Source organism: Centroberyx gerrardi, chromosome 11, assembly GCF_048128805.1.
Source record: "Centroberyx gerrardi isolate f3 chromosome 11, fCenGer3.hap1.cur.20231027, whole genome shotgun sequence".
Lineage (NCBI taxonomy): Eukaryota > Metazoa > Chordata > Actinopteri > Beryciformes > Berycidae > Centroberyx > Centroberyx gerrardi.
The window spans coordinates 4,125,362-4,147,825 of NC_136007.1; the positions used below are offsets into that span (position 1 = coordinate 4,125,362).

Below are 22,464 nucleotides of genomic sequence, written 5' to 3' on the forward strand. Positions count from 1 at the left end.
AAATTTGCCCTTTCCACATCTGACATTTTGTGGAAACTTTTATCCAAAGCACCTTTGAATTCCGTTTGTGTTTTTTTTTAGCATGGGCGGCCTCGAGTGTTGATGCATGAAGAGAAGACTTGAGACTTGACTTTGGCTCGTGCTTTGAGGTTTCTAAAGTCTTGACTTGAGATCTTGTGTTTGTGTAAATGACTCAGATTGAAAGTGATGAGATTTGTTCCAGCAGACGACTGAATTTAAATTGTTTTCTGAATTTGTATGGAATGATTGAATTTATTGAAACTGATTATAGAAATCAAAATCATGATGCTCTTACCAAGTTTTTATCCTATTAAAACCATATTGCATTGAAAAGTCCTAGATATTTAGTTTTCTTTAAGATATTAAATTGATACTGGACTCTTGATTTGTTCTGACTTGACTTGCTGTTCTACATTTAGACTTGAGACTTGACTTGAGACTTGTGCCTCAAGACTTGAGACTGACTTGGGGCTCGAGCGAAGTCGACTTGGTCACACCTCTGGCGGCCTCAGTGGGAATCAAACCCCCGACACCCTGGCCGTGATCATGCCAGGCTCCTCCCACTGAGCTTCACACGAAATGAAATCCAAACCCTGGAGATGTTAGTGCCACCGGCCAAAAGTGCCCTCACTTTCCAGAAACATGTCTCCAACTCCTCACAAATATACACACAGACACACACTTTTTTGCTCTACTTCCCCCCTCCCCACCCCCCCACCCCCCGACACACACACACACACACACACCACACAATCCCTCCTCAGCCCACATCTCCTCTTGAGCGAACTCGACAAGCTGTCATCCGCAGCAACTGAAGCGCAGCACTAAAACAACACCTGCCACGCTGCAGCCTCAGCTCCTCCGACTCAATAAATCTCTTTTATTGTGACTTGCCTTTTTTTCCACTGCAATTTCATGCAAAGTGTTTTAATACACGTACAGACTCTCCTGGGAGTCACTTGATTCCCGAACCGCCCGTCCTTGTCTCCTTGCTTCTTTCCCCCCCGATTGTTTTGTGTCCTCCTTCCTTCCCTTTTCTCATTCCCTGACTTATCCTCCTCCTTTGTAATCTCCTTACACTCTTCCATTCCTCTTCATTCTCTTTTTTTCACTATATCCACTCCCTCTCCCACCAGTTTAGTAGTCTACACTGGTGGTTTTCAATCCTGGTCCTCGAGACCCAGAACGCTGCTAGTTTTCATTCTAGCCATTTAATCAGGGACTATTTTACACCTGGTGAATGCAGTTAACTAGCTGGTAGGAGAGAAAACCAGCAAGGACCAGGATTGAAACCCACTGGTCTACAAGAAGTGTGCATTGGACAGTCAGTCACATTTTGTCCAATCACAGGAACAAAATGGGAGTAGTTCAGCAACAGAACAACCTTTTCTCAAGAACACAAGAGATCCAGACAGATGTGAGCAATAGGTGCAAAGTCCTAATGACTAGTATCATATTATTAGTATTATTGTTAATGTCAAGAATTACCCAATACTGCTTACACTGAACAAGACTTGAACCATTAGTCTGGGCTCACTGGATAAAAAACTTGACATATAATCCATATTTCACTACTAGTGAGATATAAAATCCTTCCAACTGTGGAAAAAAGGCAGAATATCATGTGGCTTTGCTGTGATTTCTGACATGTCACACGTGGATCTTGGCATCAGATTTCAGTATTAGGATTATCTGTCTCCTCTTTCGCTCTTCTTCCTTTTTCTTTTGTTCATCATGGAGTTCTTGCTGGTGGTGATCAACTTAATATCCTGCCTTTAGCAACTTCAACTTAAAATGATTTTAAAATTGCAAAACATTCTCCTTCATTCTCCTTTGCACACCACAAAAACAACATAACACACACCTGACCTATCTTCATCCTCTCCTCGCTCACCTCCCCTCTGCATCCTCCGACAAAAACGCAGGGGTAACTTTAGCTTTACACATGGAAAAAGTGCCTTGGCTCTGTTTTGTTTATTCTAAATCGCCCCACTTTACCTGCATGAGTTCCTGTTTCTCCTTCTCCCCGGAGCTGATGGCATCTCGGATGGAGCGCACCTCGCTGAGGATGGCCTGCGCCTCCTGCAGCTTGTAGCCGTACGGGCTGCTGGACACCTTGAGGTCGATCCTGGAGGGAGGGGGGGGTGAGGAGGAGGAGAGAGAGAGAGAATGAGTAAATGTGTGTGTGAGAGAGAGACAGAGAGAGAGAGAGAGAGAGAGAGAGAGAGAAAAAGTCTGTCAAAATGTCCCTAAGCAACACACTGACACCCTACCTGCTCAATTATTGTCAGTTGTTCTGGATAGGAAATGATAAGCGATTTTAAAGTCGAGATGAAATGAAAAATGCCTTTTTAACCCTTTTAGATCACATCCCCGGTCATATTGTGCACCTATTTAACAATATATGCCAAAAAAAATACAAAAAATCAATTTGTCAAAGTCATCAAAGATCTTATATCAAAATTCAATCATGTTTTCTTCCTGTAAAACAAAATATGCCGTGTGCTTACGTAAGCATGCCTCAACCAATTTCAACCAATAATGTCATGACATCCACCCATCAATCAATCTTCAACTTTTAGCGCCCAGAGCTAAGATTCATTAGTTAGCTAGCTAGCAGCAGCACGGTACTTCGGTGTGTCTTCGGGTGTTTTGACACGCCCACTTTTCAACGTTCAAATCAAATTCCTCCCAACGTTACGTCCCGCCTGTCTTTCCTGTTTCACTCGGAAATACGTCACGATACGGAAGTTAGATACTCTCGAAATGCCGTTTCATCTCGACTTTAAACATTTGACGAATGAATGGACTATTCGATTAGCTGCTAAAGGATCACATTGTCAGTCAGTCGGTCGCTCTGTTCTCCACTTTTTGTCACGTGGGTGAAAGTGTGCTGCAGGGAGTTTGACTGCAGACTCTCAATCGGGAGACCAGAGTTTGAATCCCGGCAGAGACGCTTCCACAAAATTCAAAGTTAGACTCCTAGTCTGGTTTCACCTTTATTTATCCAGGGAACTGGGTCCACTGAGCATTCATGCTCTTTTCAAGCAACACCCAGCCTCACATTCATACAGCTACACACACTGACACCTGAGAGCCGCCCAGCACAACCACAGTCTTCCACTACCTGCCACTGAGCAGGTCAGCTGGAGTAGATGGAGGCTGTACGACTCTCTCATGGGCATCATGTTGAGGGAGAGGAGAGGAAATACGCATTCACTTTCTCTTCCCATATTTTCCTAGCTGGTCTCGGGATTCAAACCAGCGACATTCCAGTCATTTCTCAAACTTCTCGGTCAGCGGTTCTCAACTATGTGCCATCGAGGCCCACGAGTCTTCAGGTTTTCATTCCAACCAATCACCACACCGGCTGATTTAGCTGATTTGCACTCCTTCAGCCGGAGCGGAGGAGCTAATCTGTGAAATCAGCTGAGCTGGTGTCGTGACTGGCTCTTGGGCCTCGGCGGTAACAAGGCTGGAAACCAGCGCTCTAGGCTACCGCCACCCGCTGTGAATTGTCAAACTGTCAACCTGGAATTTGTTAGTCGGGGTGGGACAGCAGCAGTAAATTCAGCTGATCTTGTCGGACTACAAGATAAAACACGCTTGCTTAGCTTGTTAATTTTTGGAGCAAAGGCCTCCAGGTAACGCACTTCAGATCCTGAGTTTGGCCCTGGGCAGACTCAGGTGTGGGGAAAACAGGACAGAGAGAGAGAGAGAGAGACAGAGAGAGAGAGAGAGAGAGAGAGAGAGAGAGAGACAGAGAGACAGAGAGAGAGAGAGAGAGAGAGGACACAGAGACAGAACTGAGCCTGCAGTCCTGCTTCGCTGGAGGAAACAGCAGCTATGTAAACCCAGTCATCAGCAAGTCATGCGTGTGCCTGAATAACAGGTCCTTCCACATTCTTCAGAGAGTGAAGGGGGGAGGAGCGGTGGAGGAAGACTGGGAGAGAGAGAGAGGAAGGGAGAAAACAAGGAAAGGAGAGAACGAGGAAGCGAGGGAGGGAGCGAGGGAGCGAGGGAGCGAGGGAGCGAGGGCAGCACTTCTCTGTAGCAGGCAAAGAGAACAAGTAATCATTTCTAAGTCCTTCTCAAACAGATTTGTGCTGAGCCAAAACAATATTATGCACCTTTTAACAACGGCTGCTGTACAATAACTTGGAGAGCAAGAGAGAAATCTAATAGATATTGTCCTTAGACGAGGCATCTAACTATCTACTGTCACACAATTTAAAGTGACAATGAGATTTTTACATTTTAGGACCGGGAAAAATGTCTTGTAATATCAGTTATGTTCATAATCAGATATGATTTTGGTGCAGCAGGATGGTTAGAGGCCGTATTTCAACTGGACAACTAAGGTTGAAGCACCTGCTGAAGTGTCCTTAAGCAAGACACTGAATCCCTACCCGCTCTACGGGTGCTGATCTGAGTCAAAATCAAATCAAAATTTACACTTACACTATCACAATTTCAGGCTGAATTAGCAAGGAATTTCCCTATTTATCTAATGAATTCCCCGTATTGAGTAAAACACGTTTAGCTGAGCCTTACTCCTTCCCAGGCAACTTTTAAGACTAAGTTAGTCTCTGATATTGTTAAAATGTCATATCTTAAGCCTCGTATCATATAGTACATTAATCAGGAGTTGATCATATTGTCGCATTGCTATCCTATATATCAGAAAACGATCTAAAATGCCCTACTATATGCCCGGTTATCTCGCATGATATCTTATCAAGAGCTGAGCAAATCGTTGCTTTCCTGTCTAAGCCTCTTCCTATTTCGGTAAACAGTGATTGGCTGCTGAATGCAGTCTGATGACTGTAACAGGAGAGGAAAGTCACGGAGGAGAGCAAGAAGGAATGCTGTCCGACCGCTCTGCCTCAGCTACTCTTTAATCCTGACAGTCTCACTCTGCTGTTTGAGGTGCAGGACTAGGACAAACAGAACACACATTCCTGGTCAGATCAACATTGCTCGGTGCTGGTTTGGCTGGATCAGCATCCTAATATGGTGAAATTTCAAAACAAATCACCTTAACCTTGACAGCCTCGGTCCGAGGCACAAGAACTAAGACAAACAGAAGAGTTATTCGCTTTCAAATCGACATTCTTGACTGGTCGCTTGGCTGGTATGGTTTGTGTTTTCCCTGAGAAACTCACTCAGTAGTCTGAGGTGCAGAACTAGGCCAGATGGAAGGGGTGTTCCCTTTCCAATCAGCATTCTTCAGTGGTTCGGTCGGTGCGTTTAACAAGGTGGCAGCGTTTAATGATCAGATGGAATGTGTGATACTGCTAACGCAATAAGCGAGGCAATAAGCGATCGTTTATTGCTTTACAGTTTGTATGTAACTGGCAATATGGCATCAGTTCAGTCAACATTTTTACATTTACATCTGCTTTACATAGCGACTTTCAACAGCTGCAGCGGTGGAGTAAGTCTCAGCTGCTTCAGTTCCAGCTTACAACAGTAAGGAGGTCAGGCGTGTGTCAGAGCCATATGACCATGACAAGAAGTGATAGGAAAATAAATCAAAGATAAGAGCTGAGGAGGGAGAGAAGCAGAAGACAAATTTCAAGAACGAGCCAATTAGAGCGAGGAGAGCGGGAAGACATGGGAGAGGAAATGTTTCTTGTTGAAGAGACGAGTTTTCAGGCTACAACAGACGACAAGTGTGTGTTCAAGAGTGTTCAACACATTCAAGTTTGACTTTCTGAGCCCCATGCTTTGCCCACACATGTAAAAATGCTCATTCCCAAGAAAACGGCATAAAAATTACACCGAATTAACCTTCAGGACAATCACAGGAGACGCAGTAGGATGTGTTCCCTCCCTATACACTCTGACAACAAGGACTCTCTCTACAACACACACTCCAGCAGCATACTTGGGAGTGAATGGTGTTTCGCAGGCAGAGGGTAAAACTGCGAAGCCTGAATGAAGGTCAGGCGTTTAATTGCTATTCAAGTCAGATTCTGACTGTCTGCTTTTCTCATCAAATTAACTTAAGAGCGAACAGAAGAGTGAAGACGGGGCGGCGTGGAGAGGAGGCCGGGTTTTACTGATCCAATCCCAGAGTCGGACCGGAGAACAGAGCGATGACTGTCAAGCAGGGCTGGGCTCATGATGATTCAATATTATCGTTTATCGTCTTTCAGCGGAGTCATATCATCACGATTTGATGATTTTGGGATATCGTGACACACAATTCTGCTGTTCAAAATCATGATAACAAGCAAATTTCATTTAAAAACTCATTTTAATTCAGTTTTGTTTGACATCACACCTAACATTACCATTCGGTTCAATGAGATGAACATTCATTTGATTATTTACCCTAACGTGATTTTGCATATCCATATCGTGATACATATTGATATCGCAAAAAATCCTTATGATTATCGTGATATAGAGTTCGACCATATCACCCAGCCTTACTGTCAAGGTGTGAATATGTGGAACAACATGTGGAACACACAGAGAACATAAGCTCAGCAAACATCCAAAGAAAAACGTTGAAGTGTAATGTTATTTGTGTAAAAGGAGGTCGGGGCGCTCTACTTACTCCTTCAGCGTCTCGAAGCCCTGCTCTTTGTACTGCAGCTCCTGCTTCATGCAGGCCAGGTCCCGCTTCAGCTTGTTTACCTGGGAAACAGAGATGAGAGCGAGGCGGGGGAAACAGAGAGAGTAAAAGTGTTAAAGTGTTTGGAATAGTTCCATTGTGTTATCCTCTGGGTGCAGATATGCAGGTGTGTGGATAATATAATAACTATAATTCGTTTTCAGCCCCAAAATGGATCACATCAAGCAAAATGCAGAGCCGCGCGACAGACACCCAGAGTCTGAAAAACAGAAAACAAGTAGCAGAAGTCGGGTTTCCATCCAAGCCTTTTTTTTTCAAATTATGATGTATCGAATTCGAAAATCTGAAAGGAAATGGTAAAATTCAATAAAAATGTCCTCAACACCGCAGAAACGTTTTTACGCTTGCTTAAAGGAAAACGTTTTTTGTCAATAAATGTGATAAATTGCAATAGAAACGCATTAGCTGCATAAATAATGACATATACTTGGCATAACGTATTCAATTTCATTTTACATCAGTTCAAGCGTGGCTTTGGACATCCTGAGACGTTCTCTGTAAAATATCTGTCCACCACAACGTCCCAGAATTGTCATATCCGCCATCTGTTCCATATGCAAGTCTCAAATGTGGTTGTATGGCCGTTAGTTTGTGCATTACAAAATTGCAAAGTGCATTTCTATGTATTTGCCTTCGGAGGAAAGCGTGAAACAGGAGCTGACACTAAAAAATAATAACAACTTGCCCAATACTGATCAAGTCTTGACAGATTCTTTCCGTTGTGCCTATTTAACATTCAGGAAGGCCTATTTATTCACTTCAATCCAGCTGATGGAAATGCACCTAATTCACATTTTATTTTTTGCAGCATGTCAAAACTTTGGCAGTCAGATGGAAAAAACGGCTAAAGAAAGAGAGAAAAGAAGGAAAGAGATATTGAATTAGACGAATAAAGGCAGAGCTACAGAGAGAGTAAGATGGACAGGGAGGGAAACAGAGACCGAGGTAGAGAAATGGAGTGAGAAAAAGAGACAAAGGGAAATGAAGGGCAAAACAGAGAGAGAGAGAGAGAGAGAGAGAAAAAGGAGAGAGAGATAAAAGCAACACAACTACAGAAATGGAGGAGGACACAGCGAGTGAGGGAGATGTAGAGAAATACAGACTCTACATGAATAGTCATTCCTATTCATGAAATCCAAAATATCCGCCTGTTCACCACTAATACGATTACAACAAAACATTTGCTTATTGTTCTTTGCAAAACGAAGAAAAAAAAAGGAACATAAATCTATAATCCCAAGCCTGAGTACGTTACAGTTTCACAATGACATGGCAGATCTGTGAGATGTCACTCAAACGTTGTCTGCTGTATCACATTAGTAGTAACAGTAGTAGTAGTATTCCCGTTACAACACACTGAAAAAATCCCCATCAGGATACAGAACGAACACACGAGTAACACCCAGTGTAAACAACCGTAATATAAGTATATGGTGGTGATATAAGTTATGAAACCAAATTGTACATTCCTGACAATTAGACAATAGATCCTCTGTGAATTATCAGCTGAGAGATGGACTTCATGTCTCTGGTATCTGCCTGCCAGAGGACAGGAAACCACATACACATACAGTACATACAGAGATAGACTAGAATAGAATAGAATTAGAAAAGGATAAGAAGAACAATAATACTAGAATTTGTGATAAGAAGAAAAGACAGGGTATCTGCAGGTCTCAGAAAGCCGAATATAAGACTTTTTAAAACCTTTTTAATGCCGCCTGGAATTGAATTTAAGACCATTGTAAAAAACCAAAATAAAGAAACACAGCTGGCAAAACAGGCCTAATTCTGACTGAACAAAGCTAATCAAATTTCTGAAACTATAAATGGGCAGAATAAGAAAAAGGAAACCGGGAAATTAATTGTTGAGGGACTTGAGGTCCAATTGTGTTTAGTAACGCAGATACGCAGAAAAAAAAAGCATGTTTTCCATATTGTAACGGTTCTAACGGTGCATTGTATTTAAGAGATTTTAATACATTTTAACATCTAACATTTAGATGATTTATTTTGAGAAGAGAAGAGAAGAGAAGAGAAGAGTCAGAATTGAGCAGAATAATCTAGAAGTTTCATATACTGTTAGAGAAAGCCGAGTCCTCATATATCCCCAGATTCCTCTCCTCAGGCAGGCAGATATTACCGAGGTTGCACACTCAGACCATATAGCAATATATAGGATATCACTGCTGTGGGATCAAAATCTTGGGAAAAAAGTCAACAAAAACCCAAAGAATCAACTGCTCAGGAATTTAAAGTTAAGTGAGACGTATTCTCAGATTGACAGCTCATTCTTGGTCTTTAGGGTCATGAAACTCACACAACATATAAAACACCACGTAAACCATCAATTCACGAAAACAAAACGTGACATTTACCAGACGTTGTGATACAGTACATGTTTACTTTGTGCTGACTGTGTCATTTTTGTGATTATTTTGATCCAAAAAAAGCAAAAATGTCTTTTGTTTTTTGCTTGCCCACCCTCCAATAGGACGTGCAAATAACCCAGCGTTTCGTTTAACATACGTGGACTCCCAGATGGGTGGAGCTTATCTCATCAGGACAGTTCAGAAAGAGTCAGTTAAGTTGTCAATCACAGAAATGTATAAACAATTGACTTTCAAATGCTTTCTTGTGATTGGAAACATTTTCTGGAATTCATTGTATCGTCCTTTGAAGCAAACCCCGCCCATCTGGTGCTGCAAGCAACATTTCAAAACACTATAGATCTATTTTAGAAAAAGAAAAATCATTATCTGAAGTTCGTAATTCAGTATTTCTGAAATAAAGGAGATCCAGGCTGTAAACATTTATTTATATTTTTTGTTACCCAAGGAATTCAGTTTTCTACCGTCCTTCACAAAGTATTAGAATTTGTTTTTGCTTTGTAAGCGTAGGTGTCACTCCCCCCCACCCCCCAAATGGTGGATAACACTCCGCCAAATCTTTTAAATTATTTCCAGATACTATTTCATCTCGGAGTGATATCCACACAAGGATGACAGATCAAACGGTGGAAACGGAGAGGAGAGGCTCTTACCCTACTTTTGGCAGTGACTATCTCTGCTTTTAGGATCTCTGGGTCGTACTTGCTGGAAGAGGACGACCTGGAATTCACTGTAGGAAAGAGAAGATGTGAAGAGACAAGACAAGAGGGATGTTAATGAACTGCCTTATGCCCCTTTCCTTTCTCTCGTTATTTCTCTGTTTTTTTGATATTGCACCTGGGATAACTGATAAAAGAGGCTTCAGAAACAGAAGATAGTCCACAGAGGAAAGAAGCTTTAACTAAAGTCACTGTGGGGAAATGCTTTTAAACTGAAGAAATCTCAGGAGAAATGTCAAGTTGGTCTTTCTGTCTGAGCTTGAGAGAGAAAGCACAGCATCAGAGAGAAAACCATCCCTCCCTCCTCTGGTGTTTTTTTTTTTTTGTTTCCTTAAGTTTTGTAAAACCAAGAAAGTTGATATTCAAATAACTGATATCTGAGTTTGTATCTGAGGAAATTATGCTGAAACTGATGGCAAGGGAAATCTGCAAAGCACGTGGGTTTCCATCCTTTCCTCCCTCCCATCCTTCTTTTCTCTTGGCTGTTGTCCCTCCAGACGAGGAGTAACTGTGTTGCTACCAACCATCTGGCTTTCTTCAGCAGTTACTCCGTCTATCTCTTTCCTGCCCTCGTCCTATCCCTCCCTCCTGAGGACCAGATAACATCATATGCTAATTTGCATACAAGTGGCATCAACCGTATCAATTTTGTTGCCAAATGCTTTGGCAGTCAACACATTAGCATTTCGTCCAAAACAGTAGCTACATTTGTCGCTAGTCGCTTTTGAGAAATAAAGTCGCAGTGAGAAAAGTTTCTAAATCCAGTGACAAAGTCACCGAGTTGGGACCTGTTGCTGTTTTTAGCCTGAGACCTGAACACTACTCCATCCTTGAGTCAGATCTGTCAGGGGTCAGACCGCCTTCCTCCGCTCCTGCTGCACTTACAGCTGGTCTGCGACGTGGACTTGTCCCTCCAGGCGTCGTTGAGCTGCCGGTACTCCTGCTGCGCCAGGCGGAGCCTCTGCTCCTTCACCTGGTAGATCTCCTTCTGGGCGCTGAGCGCGTCGCGGGCCACGTCCAGGTATTCCCGCAGCATGGCCTCCTGCTCCCGCTGCCACTGGGCCCGCGGGTCCTCCAGCTGGGTGCTCTCTGCAGGGAGAGGGGAGGAGAGGAGGAGGAGGAGGAGGAGGAGGAGGAGGAGGAGGAGGGGTTTAGATCAGGTGGGACTGAAGCAATAAGCCACAAGGCCGAGCTTTATAGCCAAGAGCCGTTGTTAGACGCAACATAAAACAGAGTAAAACACTAAAATCATTGTCCATATCGGCCTTGAGTGGCTTATCGCTTTAATAAAACAGCAGTGGAATACCATTATAATAAAAAAGAATTGCAAACGTTCAAGAAATCTTTAATTTTTAAAATAATAATGTTATTTTTCCACCTAGCAATATGGGTCTAGATCAGCAGCTGAATAGAGAGGTTGCTAAGCGCCACGCAAGTGTCAGTATGAGTGGTGAGTTTTTGTGAGAGCGTTAATATTTACATTTTTAAATTTTTTAAAAACTTTTAATATTTAAATTTGCTTTCATCAGCGCTGAGGAAGGGAGGGAGGCGCTGCCCAACATGTGACACCCGTCCCGTCCCGTCCCGTCTCTTTGGGAGTGACTCACTGGTGTTGTGGTCGACATAGTAGGCTCCGACGGCGGGGTCGAACGCCTCCTCCCAGCCGACCGGCAGCTCATCTCCGATGCAGTCGGCAAACGTCAGAGGCTTCGTCTGCCTGAAGAAATAATCACAAAACAGAATCACAAAACAGAATCACAAAACAGAATCACAAAACAGAATCACAAATAGAATCGTCTCCAGTGGTCTTTTAGGTTAGTTTTTGTTTATTTGTCTTTAGTTTTCTTTACCCTTACGGTGTTCTCGGACTGGGAGGAGGGAGGGAGACGGGGAGGGGGTTGGGGGTTGTCTGTCTTATTCATGTTTTCATATCATAAAGATGTTACTGTTGTTCATGCCGACTGTATTGTAAAAAATGTGAAAATACAAATAAAGTGTTAAAAAAAAAGAAAGAAATAGAATCGTCTCCAGTGCGGTCGACAGACATCACAGGCCTGAAGACACAGAAATAGAATCTGGATCACAATCAGAATATCTGGCTAAATACTTGCATGCACCAGGTATGTGTATATATCAGACAGGAACACACACATGCATACAATAAATCATAATAAAAACGCTCACTGAAATGCACACAATGTTCAATGGTCACTTCTTAATAGGGCTGTTGATGATTTGACACGATGACGACAGTGTCAGCTTAACTGTCAGGTTAAAACTTCAAGTAGAAATATACAGACTTCCAGAAATGTGAAAATATGGACTTCCAGGAGACAAAAACCTTCCAATGCAGCACAAAATTAAAGTAAATAGCTTCTACTGGTATGATTTCTGATGCGATACAAATACGGCAAACGTAAAGAACCGTTATGGCGTTTATGGAAATCCATCCGTCCGTCCAGGGAGGTTTCACAGAAAAGTCTCAAAGGCATCTAAGCAGAACAACTTCTCAAACTTCCTGCTTCCTCCCTGACACAACCGTAACCAACACGTGAACACATCATTTCATCAGAAGGGGATGGGATACTGACATTACCAGTATTTCCAGTGTATAAATGATCTGAATGTATTTCCTCCCTGATTCTTTTACACCTATTTGCCTAACCTTTATCGAGTGAAGAGCAAGCTAAGGTCTTGCTAGAAATAAATGAGTTTACATTGTAGTCTACATGTTCACCTCAGCCCCTGTAATAACAATGACAACCAGCAAAAATGCAGTCATGCTGTAGGCTATTTATTCTTAATGCAGTCATGTAACTGAGTATTAACCTAACCTTTCCTAACTTGGTCTGGTTTTACTGATTTTAGATCCATCAGAGTGATGCTTGTAGCACACAGCTGTTTAATTGTAACAAAGCTGTTTAATTGTGTGACATATTCAATACTGGATTGGGACTTGGTATTGGCAGATAATCAATATTAAATTACTCGGATGGGATCGGAGACAAAAAAAAATTGATCAGGACAATCCCTAGTTTCGAGATGAGATAACCGCCATTTGAAAAAAGTGACACGATAACACCTGTACACACTGGATCCTCTATATTAGAAATATCGCATGATGGACAGGTAATGACTTTTCCCCAGAATGGATGTCTAGCATGGTGTGTGTGTGTGTGTGTGTGTGTGTGTGTGTGTGTGTTTCTCTTCGGGAGGAGGAAGGTTGTCTATGTGTCTGTCTTCAAACATCAGGAAACCTTGTATTACTTGAATCTCATGACACTATTTAAAGTTTGGTCACATTTAATATTTAATAACGTCTTTCTGCCTCATGGGGAAGAGGAGTGTGAGAGTGTGTGTGTGTGTGTGTGTGTGTGTGTGTGTGTATCTTTCTTCAAACATCAGAAAACCTATTTGAATGCTATGCACATTAACAGAAGCTTTGCCATTTTTGATAAAGCATTTAAAGAGAGTGAATGCGAGAGAGAGAGAGAGAGAGAGAGAGAGAGAGAGAGAGAGAGAGAGAGAGAGAGAGAGAGAGAGAGAGAGATCAGAAAACCTTGGGCTGGAAGGCTGAAAATGATGTTAATAAAAAGTTTTAAAAAAAGTAAAAAGTGAAAAGTCACAGAAAATGTGGGATAAATTCATAAGATATTTGCAGGGAGGAGATACATAAAGCAGACAACCTAGCCTTTTGTTTAGTTCTTATTTTAAACGATTTATTTACGTATCTCACAATATCTATGTTTCTATAAGTAATGAGGAAAATTAATTTACATTGATGAGATGATAATGGCTTTAAGGCCATGTGCAAATGTGATTGGTGTAATATAAAAAAAAACACACAAAAAAAAAAGAGTAAACCTTGTGTTAGAATAAGAAGAAGAAAGTTTCATCGTTCAAAATTATGCATTTAAAATGTGTATGTGTGAGTGTCTGTCTGAGGAGGAGGAGGAGGTGGTGGAGTGTGTGTGTGGGGAGGGGGGGGGGATCTGGGTGGTGCAGGGGGGTTCCTCTATTCACCTCCCGGGGGTGGGGGGGGTCTGCGGCCGGCCACAATAGGTGGAAACCGGGACTCTGGCATTCCACAAGCAGCACCGACACATCGCCTGGAGGTTTCTGAGGCAACACTCGGCGTTACACGGGCTTCCCTCTGCCATCCTGATGTAAAACTACACGACTCTTCCATGAGCTTCCATACCTGGGCCGGAGCGTTTCCATGGCCTGAAGATTATATTCCTACCTGGTTTGTTGTTGTTTTTGTTGTTGTTTTTCTAAAGTCTGGTCTGCACTGCAGCTGGGCTCAAAACCACCATGTAATGCAATAAATGTGTGACAGGAACCTGGAAAAATACATTCTGGTGTATTCCTGTAAGGTGACTGTTTTGTAAAATTCCCGGATATTCCTTTTAGGCTATTCCCAGATAATATATCAATTGATTAGTACTTTTGTAAAGACCCCATATTCCTTATATTCCTACACTTCAGTGTTTCCCATACATAGGGCCGCCACAAAATCAAAAGTTGGTCAGTATAGAAATTGATCTAAAGCAAATCTCCAACGCTGTGCATCATGTTGTGTTCTCTGTCACACCGGAGACTAATCTCACACACACGCCTTCCCTGCTCGCTTGTGTGAGAAAGACGAGTAGTATTGCACTCAATTAGACAGAGCCTCCTGTTGTGAAAACGAAGGTGAAACCACAATTTGCTCCAAACTCACATGTGTTTGTAACGGTGTGTGTAAAAAGTAAGTTGACACTTTTTGTAATTCAGCATTTCAGTATCGTGACGAGCCTGATGCCAGCTCACCATGAACCCCCTATATACCCGCAGTATGTAAATTTATCTGGTGATTCAGGCCACATCCACACTAATACGTTTTCGTTTTAAAACGCATATAACTTTTGCTACGTTTACGCCTAGCGTCCGCACTACTCCGGCGTTTTCGGACCCCTAAAACGCAGACTTTTGAAAACGCTGCTGACCCCGTTTTAGTTCGAAAACTCCGGGGTTGCGTTTTAGTCTGGACGGGCAGAAACGGAGACTTTTGAAAACGATGACGCAGACGCCCGCGTTCGCTTCCTGATTGGGTCTTATCAGTCACGACGTGTCCTTCCCTGATTTGTCACGCCCCTATCACGTGACCCTTTTCCGGAAAAAAACAAACGACATCAGCCTTGACTACCAGTGGTTAATTCAACATGGATAACGAATTACAGGTGTTGCTGACCTTGTTGTCTATGCTAGCCTATGCTAATCTCTGGTCATACTTTTCGCCATTGCTGTTCTTCCTCCGTAGTATTTTCTGCAACTAAGCAACCAACCGCAGAGTAGACAATCTGCTTCCTGTTTACACCGGCACGCGCATGCCCAGTGTACGTGAATGGTCATGTGATATGCGTTTTCAAGCGTGTTAGTATAGATGGAGATTATTTCTGAAACGCTCGTGTGGACGGAGATCGTTTTCGTTTTAAAACGTTTTAAAACAAAAACGTATTAGTGTGGATGTGGCCTCAACTGGTTCTGATTTGACCAGCTCTAAGAACTGGACTACAACAAACTGATACAAGAGTGTCAAGTAAAGTAATTAGACTACAAAGGAATCATTACAAAATACAAAAAACAAGGCAACAGTAAACAACTCCTCTTTTCCTGATGCAGTTCCCCTCACGGTCAATCAGTAACAAATATGTCTCCTTGAATTGGGCGTTTAACCAATCAGTGGGCCAATTAGTAGGGATGGGACGATATACTTATCTCACAATACGATTCGATACGCGAAATGAGGTTCACGATATATATTGAATTTCGACATCCCTACCAATCCAGTCCTAAATCCAAAATCCAGTCAGCAGTGTCTGAGAAATCACCTGGAAGGGACGAACAAACCAACAAATATAAGACCGATCCAAAGTCTTCTCCCGATTTCACCACGAGATACGACAAACGACAAACTTAAGAGCAAAAATACAGAGAAACATCTATTTGGCCTAAACGCTTCAGCTGCCACCTCACTGCTATGTGGCGACTGCAGATACACACACACACACACACACACACACACACACACACACACACACACACACACACCAACCAGTGAGTCACTGCTGAGGGGAGAAACCGAACAGGTTCCTTTTTCAGTTGATGAATAATGAAAAGGGCCCGGCGAAGACCCCCTCAGCCCTGTTCTAAATTTAGCTCAGGGAGAGAGAGAGAGGGAAGCTTCGGCGAGCTTCTGCCAACCGCTGATCCCAAAAAAAGCCGTCTGGTTGGCTGGCTGGGTGTCCACATCCCATTATTTGATTCCACTCTCCTCTCACCCCGCTAAATCCTATCCTCTAATCGCCGAGCTGAGGGCGGTCGATGACCTAAACTCGCCGCTCACCGCCAACGTTTCCCTCGCGAGCGCGGGACCGCCTGGCAGCGCCTGTCCCGCCTCCATTTCGCTCTGCCGGTCATTCAATAGCCGCTTGTACCGCTTCTCAAATGCTCCGGCGCTTCAGCAGCGCCCGTGACGGCTGTGGGAGTTCACCGCATCAAGATCTCATTCCAAAAAATTACAGCCTGGAATTTATCAGTAAATATTTCCAAAACACACATGGATTTTCCCCTCTAAATCCCTGATGTGTTTCACTTTCATACAAACCATCGTACTGAGTATGTGTGATTTTTTTTTTCCACTTATTTTGCAATGAAAGTCCTCATTTGGACTTGGACTGATGCCTTATTCACACACACACACACACACACACACACACACACACACACACACACAAACCCTTATCTGTTGATGCCGTGTGATTGCAGTTTGAAGCACTCGGTTTGCCCTAAATCAAATGCCCTAATGAGGATTAATAAAATGAAAATAAACTGAATTTTTGGGGGGTTGCCAGTGCTAGAGGAGCATCAAAAAAAACATCTCTGGAAAGAGACAGCCAGCAATTTATTTGAACTTAAATTTTGGATTTGGTCTTGTTCTGGAAGAGTTTGACTTCAAATCAGGCTTTTGGAAGTTTCTCACTAAATACCCATCTGTGTTACAAACAGTGCTTACAGACATTTCAAATGTTTCCAGCCTCAAAATTCATACGATTCTTATCTAACTTCCCCTCGTGTCAAAATCTGAGACAGTAGGCCTTAACCTCAAGTTAAAAGTTCTTGAAATCAGGGGAATTGTCTGCCAGCTCAATGAGATAATATACTTTAAAATGTCCTGACACAAGCTCAGTAAGTCTTAATGCAAGATCAAATCACATCATCATTTTTCTATCTGCCGCACAGCAGAGGAGGGAGAAACTCTGGCGTTAAGGGCGAGTTCACACCAAGCATGTTTGAAGCGGTTTATTCTAAACTCAGGGAGCATTTAACACCTTCAATTCATTTGAATATCAAAATATTTGGGGTTGGACAAATTCGATGTATTCCCACTAGCTACCACTTGTCGACTTGCCCAGAAGAAACCGATGCGAGGTCGTCCGTGAGTCTTCGCAAATTTGTGGCCTACAGTGAGGCTTTGGTATAACGCTGGGAGGTGTCAGCATGTTTGGAAAGCGTCTTTGACCAATCAGATTGCGTGGTTAGACGACTATCTGTCGTCTAATATGTCATTCTCATGCTGCGTTGGTAATGATTGATTGATAGCAAGCTGCTTGTTGACTCGTAACATATTCGCCAACAGAGCATGCACGCAGAATTTCACACGCACATGTAGGCTACACACTAGGGTTAGACCTACATATCGGGCTGATATTGGCCTTTTATTCATTATCGATATTGGCCAGTCAATATCGTCCGCTGCTGATATGGAGGTTCCTTCCTGACTGCAGCTACATAAAAAAAAAAATGCTATGGAATTTTTTCTTTGCACATTTTAGGTGCTTTGTAAATTAGGCTAATTCCTAATTTGAAGGCAGTAATGTAACCCAGACTTTATCCTACCACTTGACTTGCTGGGTGGGTCACCTGCCTTGCATAGCTGCTAACCCTACCATTAAATTAGTGCCAGTTTCAGCGAAGAGTTTTAGTGTCACATGATGGGCTACCTGCCGCTTTAGAGCCTTGTCTTGTATTGTTGAAAAATTAAAATAGTCAAATTTGAAGATACTGAACATCGGCACAAAATCGGCAGTTTCAATATACAAATACTGGTATCGGTCTTCCAAAAAACCCCGTATCAGTCGAACCCGAGTGCACACACACACACCCCCCAGGTTTCACATACCAAGTCAAACAGTCAGGCCGGGCCCCGGCGCTCTAATGCAAACTGACAAAGCGTGCGGCAGAGTGCAAACACACAGGGAGGCGGGCAGCATAGCTGAACGGTGAGTCAGACAGCGACAGAGAGAAACCTTCATTCAGAGCGCTATATAAATTCCTCAAGTCGATTTATGAGGCTGCAACCTACATTTCATAGCCGCTCAAGGTCCGACAGTAAAACAACTCCCCCCCCACACACACACACACACACACACACACACACGCACTGCCCCCCCCCCCACCCACCCCTCCTCCTCTCCCCATCTTAGTGTAATCTCTTATGCTTCACAGGCATGAATATTGTGTGAACATCACTGAAGCGTCCAAATAAGATGGGAATTCATCATAAAAAAGACAAATTACAGGAGAGATCTGCCCCAGTCTCTCTCTCTCTCTCTCTCTCTCTCTCACTCTCTCTATATATCTCTCTCTCTCCCCCCCCCCCCCCTCCCAGTGACGGCATGGTATCTGGCAGATAACATTCCATTCACCTGACAAAATGCATTCGGTGCGTCACCGCGAGGGCGGATAGACAATATGGCCGGCTGAAGAATTTAAAAGGCACCCCAGGGAACAACTGCTGCCTCGACTGCTGCCTTTTGTGTGAAAGCCTCCTAACTTTAAATTTTGCCTTCCTTCCTTCCTTTCTTTCTTTTTCTTTCTTTCTTTCTTTCTTTCTTTCTTTTATTGCTTTTACTTGACATGAAAGTCTTACATGACTCTTCGTGGGCTGAGTGAGTTTCATGAGAATTTGCATAAATTCTGTGTGTGTTTTCGTACTTCAGGAACATGAGAAGCAAAAAAAACGCAGGTCATCTCCCATTAGAAATGAATGCAGCACTATGGGAAGTGAATTCAAAGATGACTAGTCCTCGAGTTACTATGCTGAACCTCTCTCCTCCGCTATCTTACATGATCATTCTTGTAGTCACAGAAATAATATCACTGTGGCTTTGACCCTTGACCTCATTACGATCGGTTATTTACAACTCACTTCACTAATTGTACTCATTCTAAGCTAAATGCCAAACACGTAAATGTTTGCAAGGCTTAGCAGGCAGAGGCGTTTTTTGCTGACACGCTCATCCAGTGCAAACAGCAGAAGACGTCAACGCTCATGAATCACCTTGCACATTACAATGCCAGTAGCCGGGTAATAAAGGTGTGAAAATAGTGCAGAGGTAACAAAACAGTTTTCCAAACAATAAATCATCCATGACCATGGACTTAAAGGGAAAATCCACCCTAAAACAATTTAACACCGTTAAAAAAACAGCTATTGGTGATGCACCTTGCATTTCTGGGTCCAATTTGTTCTTTTGTTAGCTGTATTTTTCTTATTCCCATGGATAACTCGCCAAACATAGACGACGACACATCCAGATATTTATTTCAGCTACAATGGAGTTTGAAAGCTGAACATTTTTTCAACTCCTTCTACTCATCGATAATCTAAAACATCAACTGTTTCAGTGTCAGATTTTTGTGTCGTATCGTAGAAGAGGCAGAGAAACCCGGGACGCTGAATTTCGCCGCATGCCGCCTCTCCTTCTTTTTGTCTCTCTCGGTTTTCTCCTGTCATTATTGTTGCCCATGACTCTGTCAATGTTTTGCCCGGCACCTATTGCACGCTAAGCCGTCCCGGGGGGGGATCACCTATCTGCCTCAGCCTGCCCAAGCTTTCTTCCAAGTTTTCCTACTAAGGTTTTTCTTTGGAGTTTTTCCTTGTGTGTATTAGGGTCTAAGGCTGTAGAATAGGTAGATTGTTTGTCTTGTCTTGTGTTTTTCGCTATGCTTGTCCTATATCATTTTGTTCACCACTGACTGTGTTTAGTTAGATCTAGCTAGACACATTCTCTGTAAAGTCCTCTGAGACATGCTTGTGATAAAGTGCTATATAAATAAACTTGACTTGACTTAGAAACCAATTTCTCCACTAGCAGCAGCCTTGATAGACCAGAATGCAATGCAGCTACAAGACATGTTGTGTTATGAGTAAAGGGGCACAGCCGCAATCACAGACATGCCCCAGTGACCACAAACTATTTGGCCAGCTACATGTGTATGCCCATACACCCACTCTTGACTGAAAGCAACAACTTCACATCCGTTCTGTGGAGTTTGCTGAAAATAATTCAGGGAAACATGGGAAATCACAACTCACATCTCAACTGAAAGAGAAGCAGATGAGGCAGGTTGAAGGAAAGTGGGTACACCAATCAAATTACTTGGCTGAGACTACCAGTTGTATTATGCTACTACACTATAGTGTACTATACTATTACAGTATTTAGCACATTGTAAAAACTGTAGTGGTACACATTAGGGATGCACCGATACCGATATCGGTGCCGATACCAGGCTAAAATGGAATATCGGTATCAGAGATTTTACCCAAGACTAAAATCTGATACCGAAAGCCATGAGTAACATGTAAGAAATAAAAGCAAACTGTCTTGATTTTATGCATTTGTGGCACATAGAAGCCTGTATTTCTCAAACAGTGGGAAAAACAAGGATTTTATCTCAATAATTTTGTCCACTGACCCCAAACTAAGGAAGTAAGCCTGCACTGTTCAGTAAAAGTAATGGATCGGATCGGTACTCGGTATCGGCCGATACTTAAACTTTCATACTCGTAATCGGTATCGGCATTGAAAAAGTGGCAACGGTGCATCCCTAGTACACATACTTTATATTTGGCCATGGGCGATGTTGGACCCCTTTACCTTCTGGCCGTCCTGCCACATTCATCATCATGCCAGCTAGCAGCTGACATTTATCACAGATGCCTCTGCAGCACAAAACATCACAAATATAGCTCCGATAACGCAGCCCATCACTGCTGGTAACCACAGTACTGAATGGACTGGACTGTTTTTTACAATTTTCGTTTTTTTTAATTAATTGTGCTACTTGGAAATAAATATTCTTATCTGAATTACTGAAAGGCTTCCTTTATGGAGAGGAGAGGTTTTGGCTGGACAGCAGTGATGCACCGTGTCCCCTCTGGCTGTATACTGTGGGTAAACACATCTTCCCCTGTTTTTTGTTGATTTTATGTTGAGTACAACATCCAAACGGGACAGTTCCTCAGGAGGCACGTGCCGGTTTAAATGTTTTTTTTAACAAAGAAGCCTAGCCTGACTTTGTTTCCTCTTCCTTCCACAGGCACGGAAGAGTTGGTTTTATAATATCATAGGAAATGCCCACAAAAATGTTTATGAGTGGCTGAGTGTTAGTTCAAGAAGCCACCACATGAGTTAATTCGGTGGCCTGTGGTTGTGTTGGGAACCTCCTCCTGTAGGTGTGAAGAAGCGTGGAACAGTGAGAACGTGAATCGGGGCGGAGCTGAAACGGAGCCTGGATGAACTGAGGTTAAAAACATCATCCAGACTTCCTCACGCCTGCATCTGCTACCAAACTGCTGTGGTATATATACTATATATATATATACTATACATCCGTGTGTCTTGTTTGGGATGCCTGCGTTACGTTTCCACACAATAACAACAAATATCGTGTCAAAACGTGCTGTTGTTGTGTTGAAAAGTTATAACTTAACTTATAGAAAACACAAAACTGTGCCACCAAGTATTCAGCCTAGGGGTGTCACGATTCTCCAAATCCACGATTCGATTTGACTTTCGATTTTAAGGTCACAATTCGATTCAATTTTCGATTTAAACATTTTTTTTTTCAGCACTGACGGCTATGCCATTGTTAGACTATCGAGTCTTGATTTGTAAAGATCAACAGATCATTGGTTTTATGCCCTGACAACCGTCATTTACATTTTCAAATTCTTCTTTAAAAAGATGGTATCTAGTGTGATATAACTGCCATATTTTTTTTTTGGAATGTACCACACTAAGGCCATATGGTCAAATTTTTTCAAAGTTTTTCCATTTAAAAAAACACAACTTTCCCTTTAATTTGGTACCAAATACATGGCAAGGCGATTCAGGGCATCTCCTTACTGAAGTGTCAACATTCACAGTATGACAACAAAACAGATCCTTCCTATCTTGGCTAACGATAAGCTTTCACAATACATACAAAACCTCCAGCGCTGCAACCCACACAGTAATAAGATCAGACAGTAATAGTCGCCAAACAAATATGGAAAAAGTCGCCAAACTTATATGGATAAAAGTCGCGGCGACCCGGCCGGTCCTCCTACCGACTCTTCGGCGCTCCGCCTCCCGGAAAACAGCAGGTAGGTCCCGCTGTTTAGTGAAGGTGATCTTGTGTCTTGTTTTATCGAGCAAGAACAAGCGATTTCCATCAAAAGACTTCGACTCACAACGTCTTCGTAACTTTCCACTACACACGGCGGGTCAGGTTCTGTCTCACAGCACAATCTGACAGCTTCCAGAAGGTTTTAAAAGCGTGACGCTTAGCCGGCGAAGCAGGTGGAGGACGGTCT

At 42.7% G+C, this 22,464-nt stretch overlaps 1 protein-coding gene across 1 annotated transcript in view; it reads right to left on the minus strand.

Moving 5' to 3' along the window:
• The window catches only part of wwc1 (WW and C2 domain containing 1), a 60,386-nt gene that overhangs the window by 31,922 nt on the left and 6,000 nt on the right, over window positions 1-22,464 (minus strand). Inside the window, 5 exon segments of the mRNA XM_071910332.2 lie at window positions 2,020-2,149; window positions 6,590-6,669; window positions 9,711-9,787; window positions 10,662-10,865; window positions 11,384-11,493. Of these exon segments, the coding sequence (XP_071766433.2) occupies window positions 2,020-2,149; window positions 6,590-6,669; window positions 9,711-9,787; window positions 10,662-10,865; window positions 11,384-11,493 (601 nt within the window).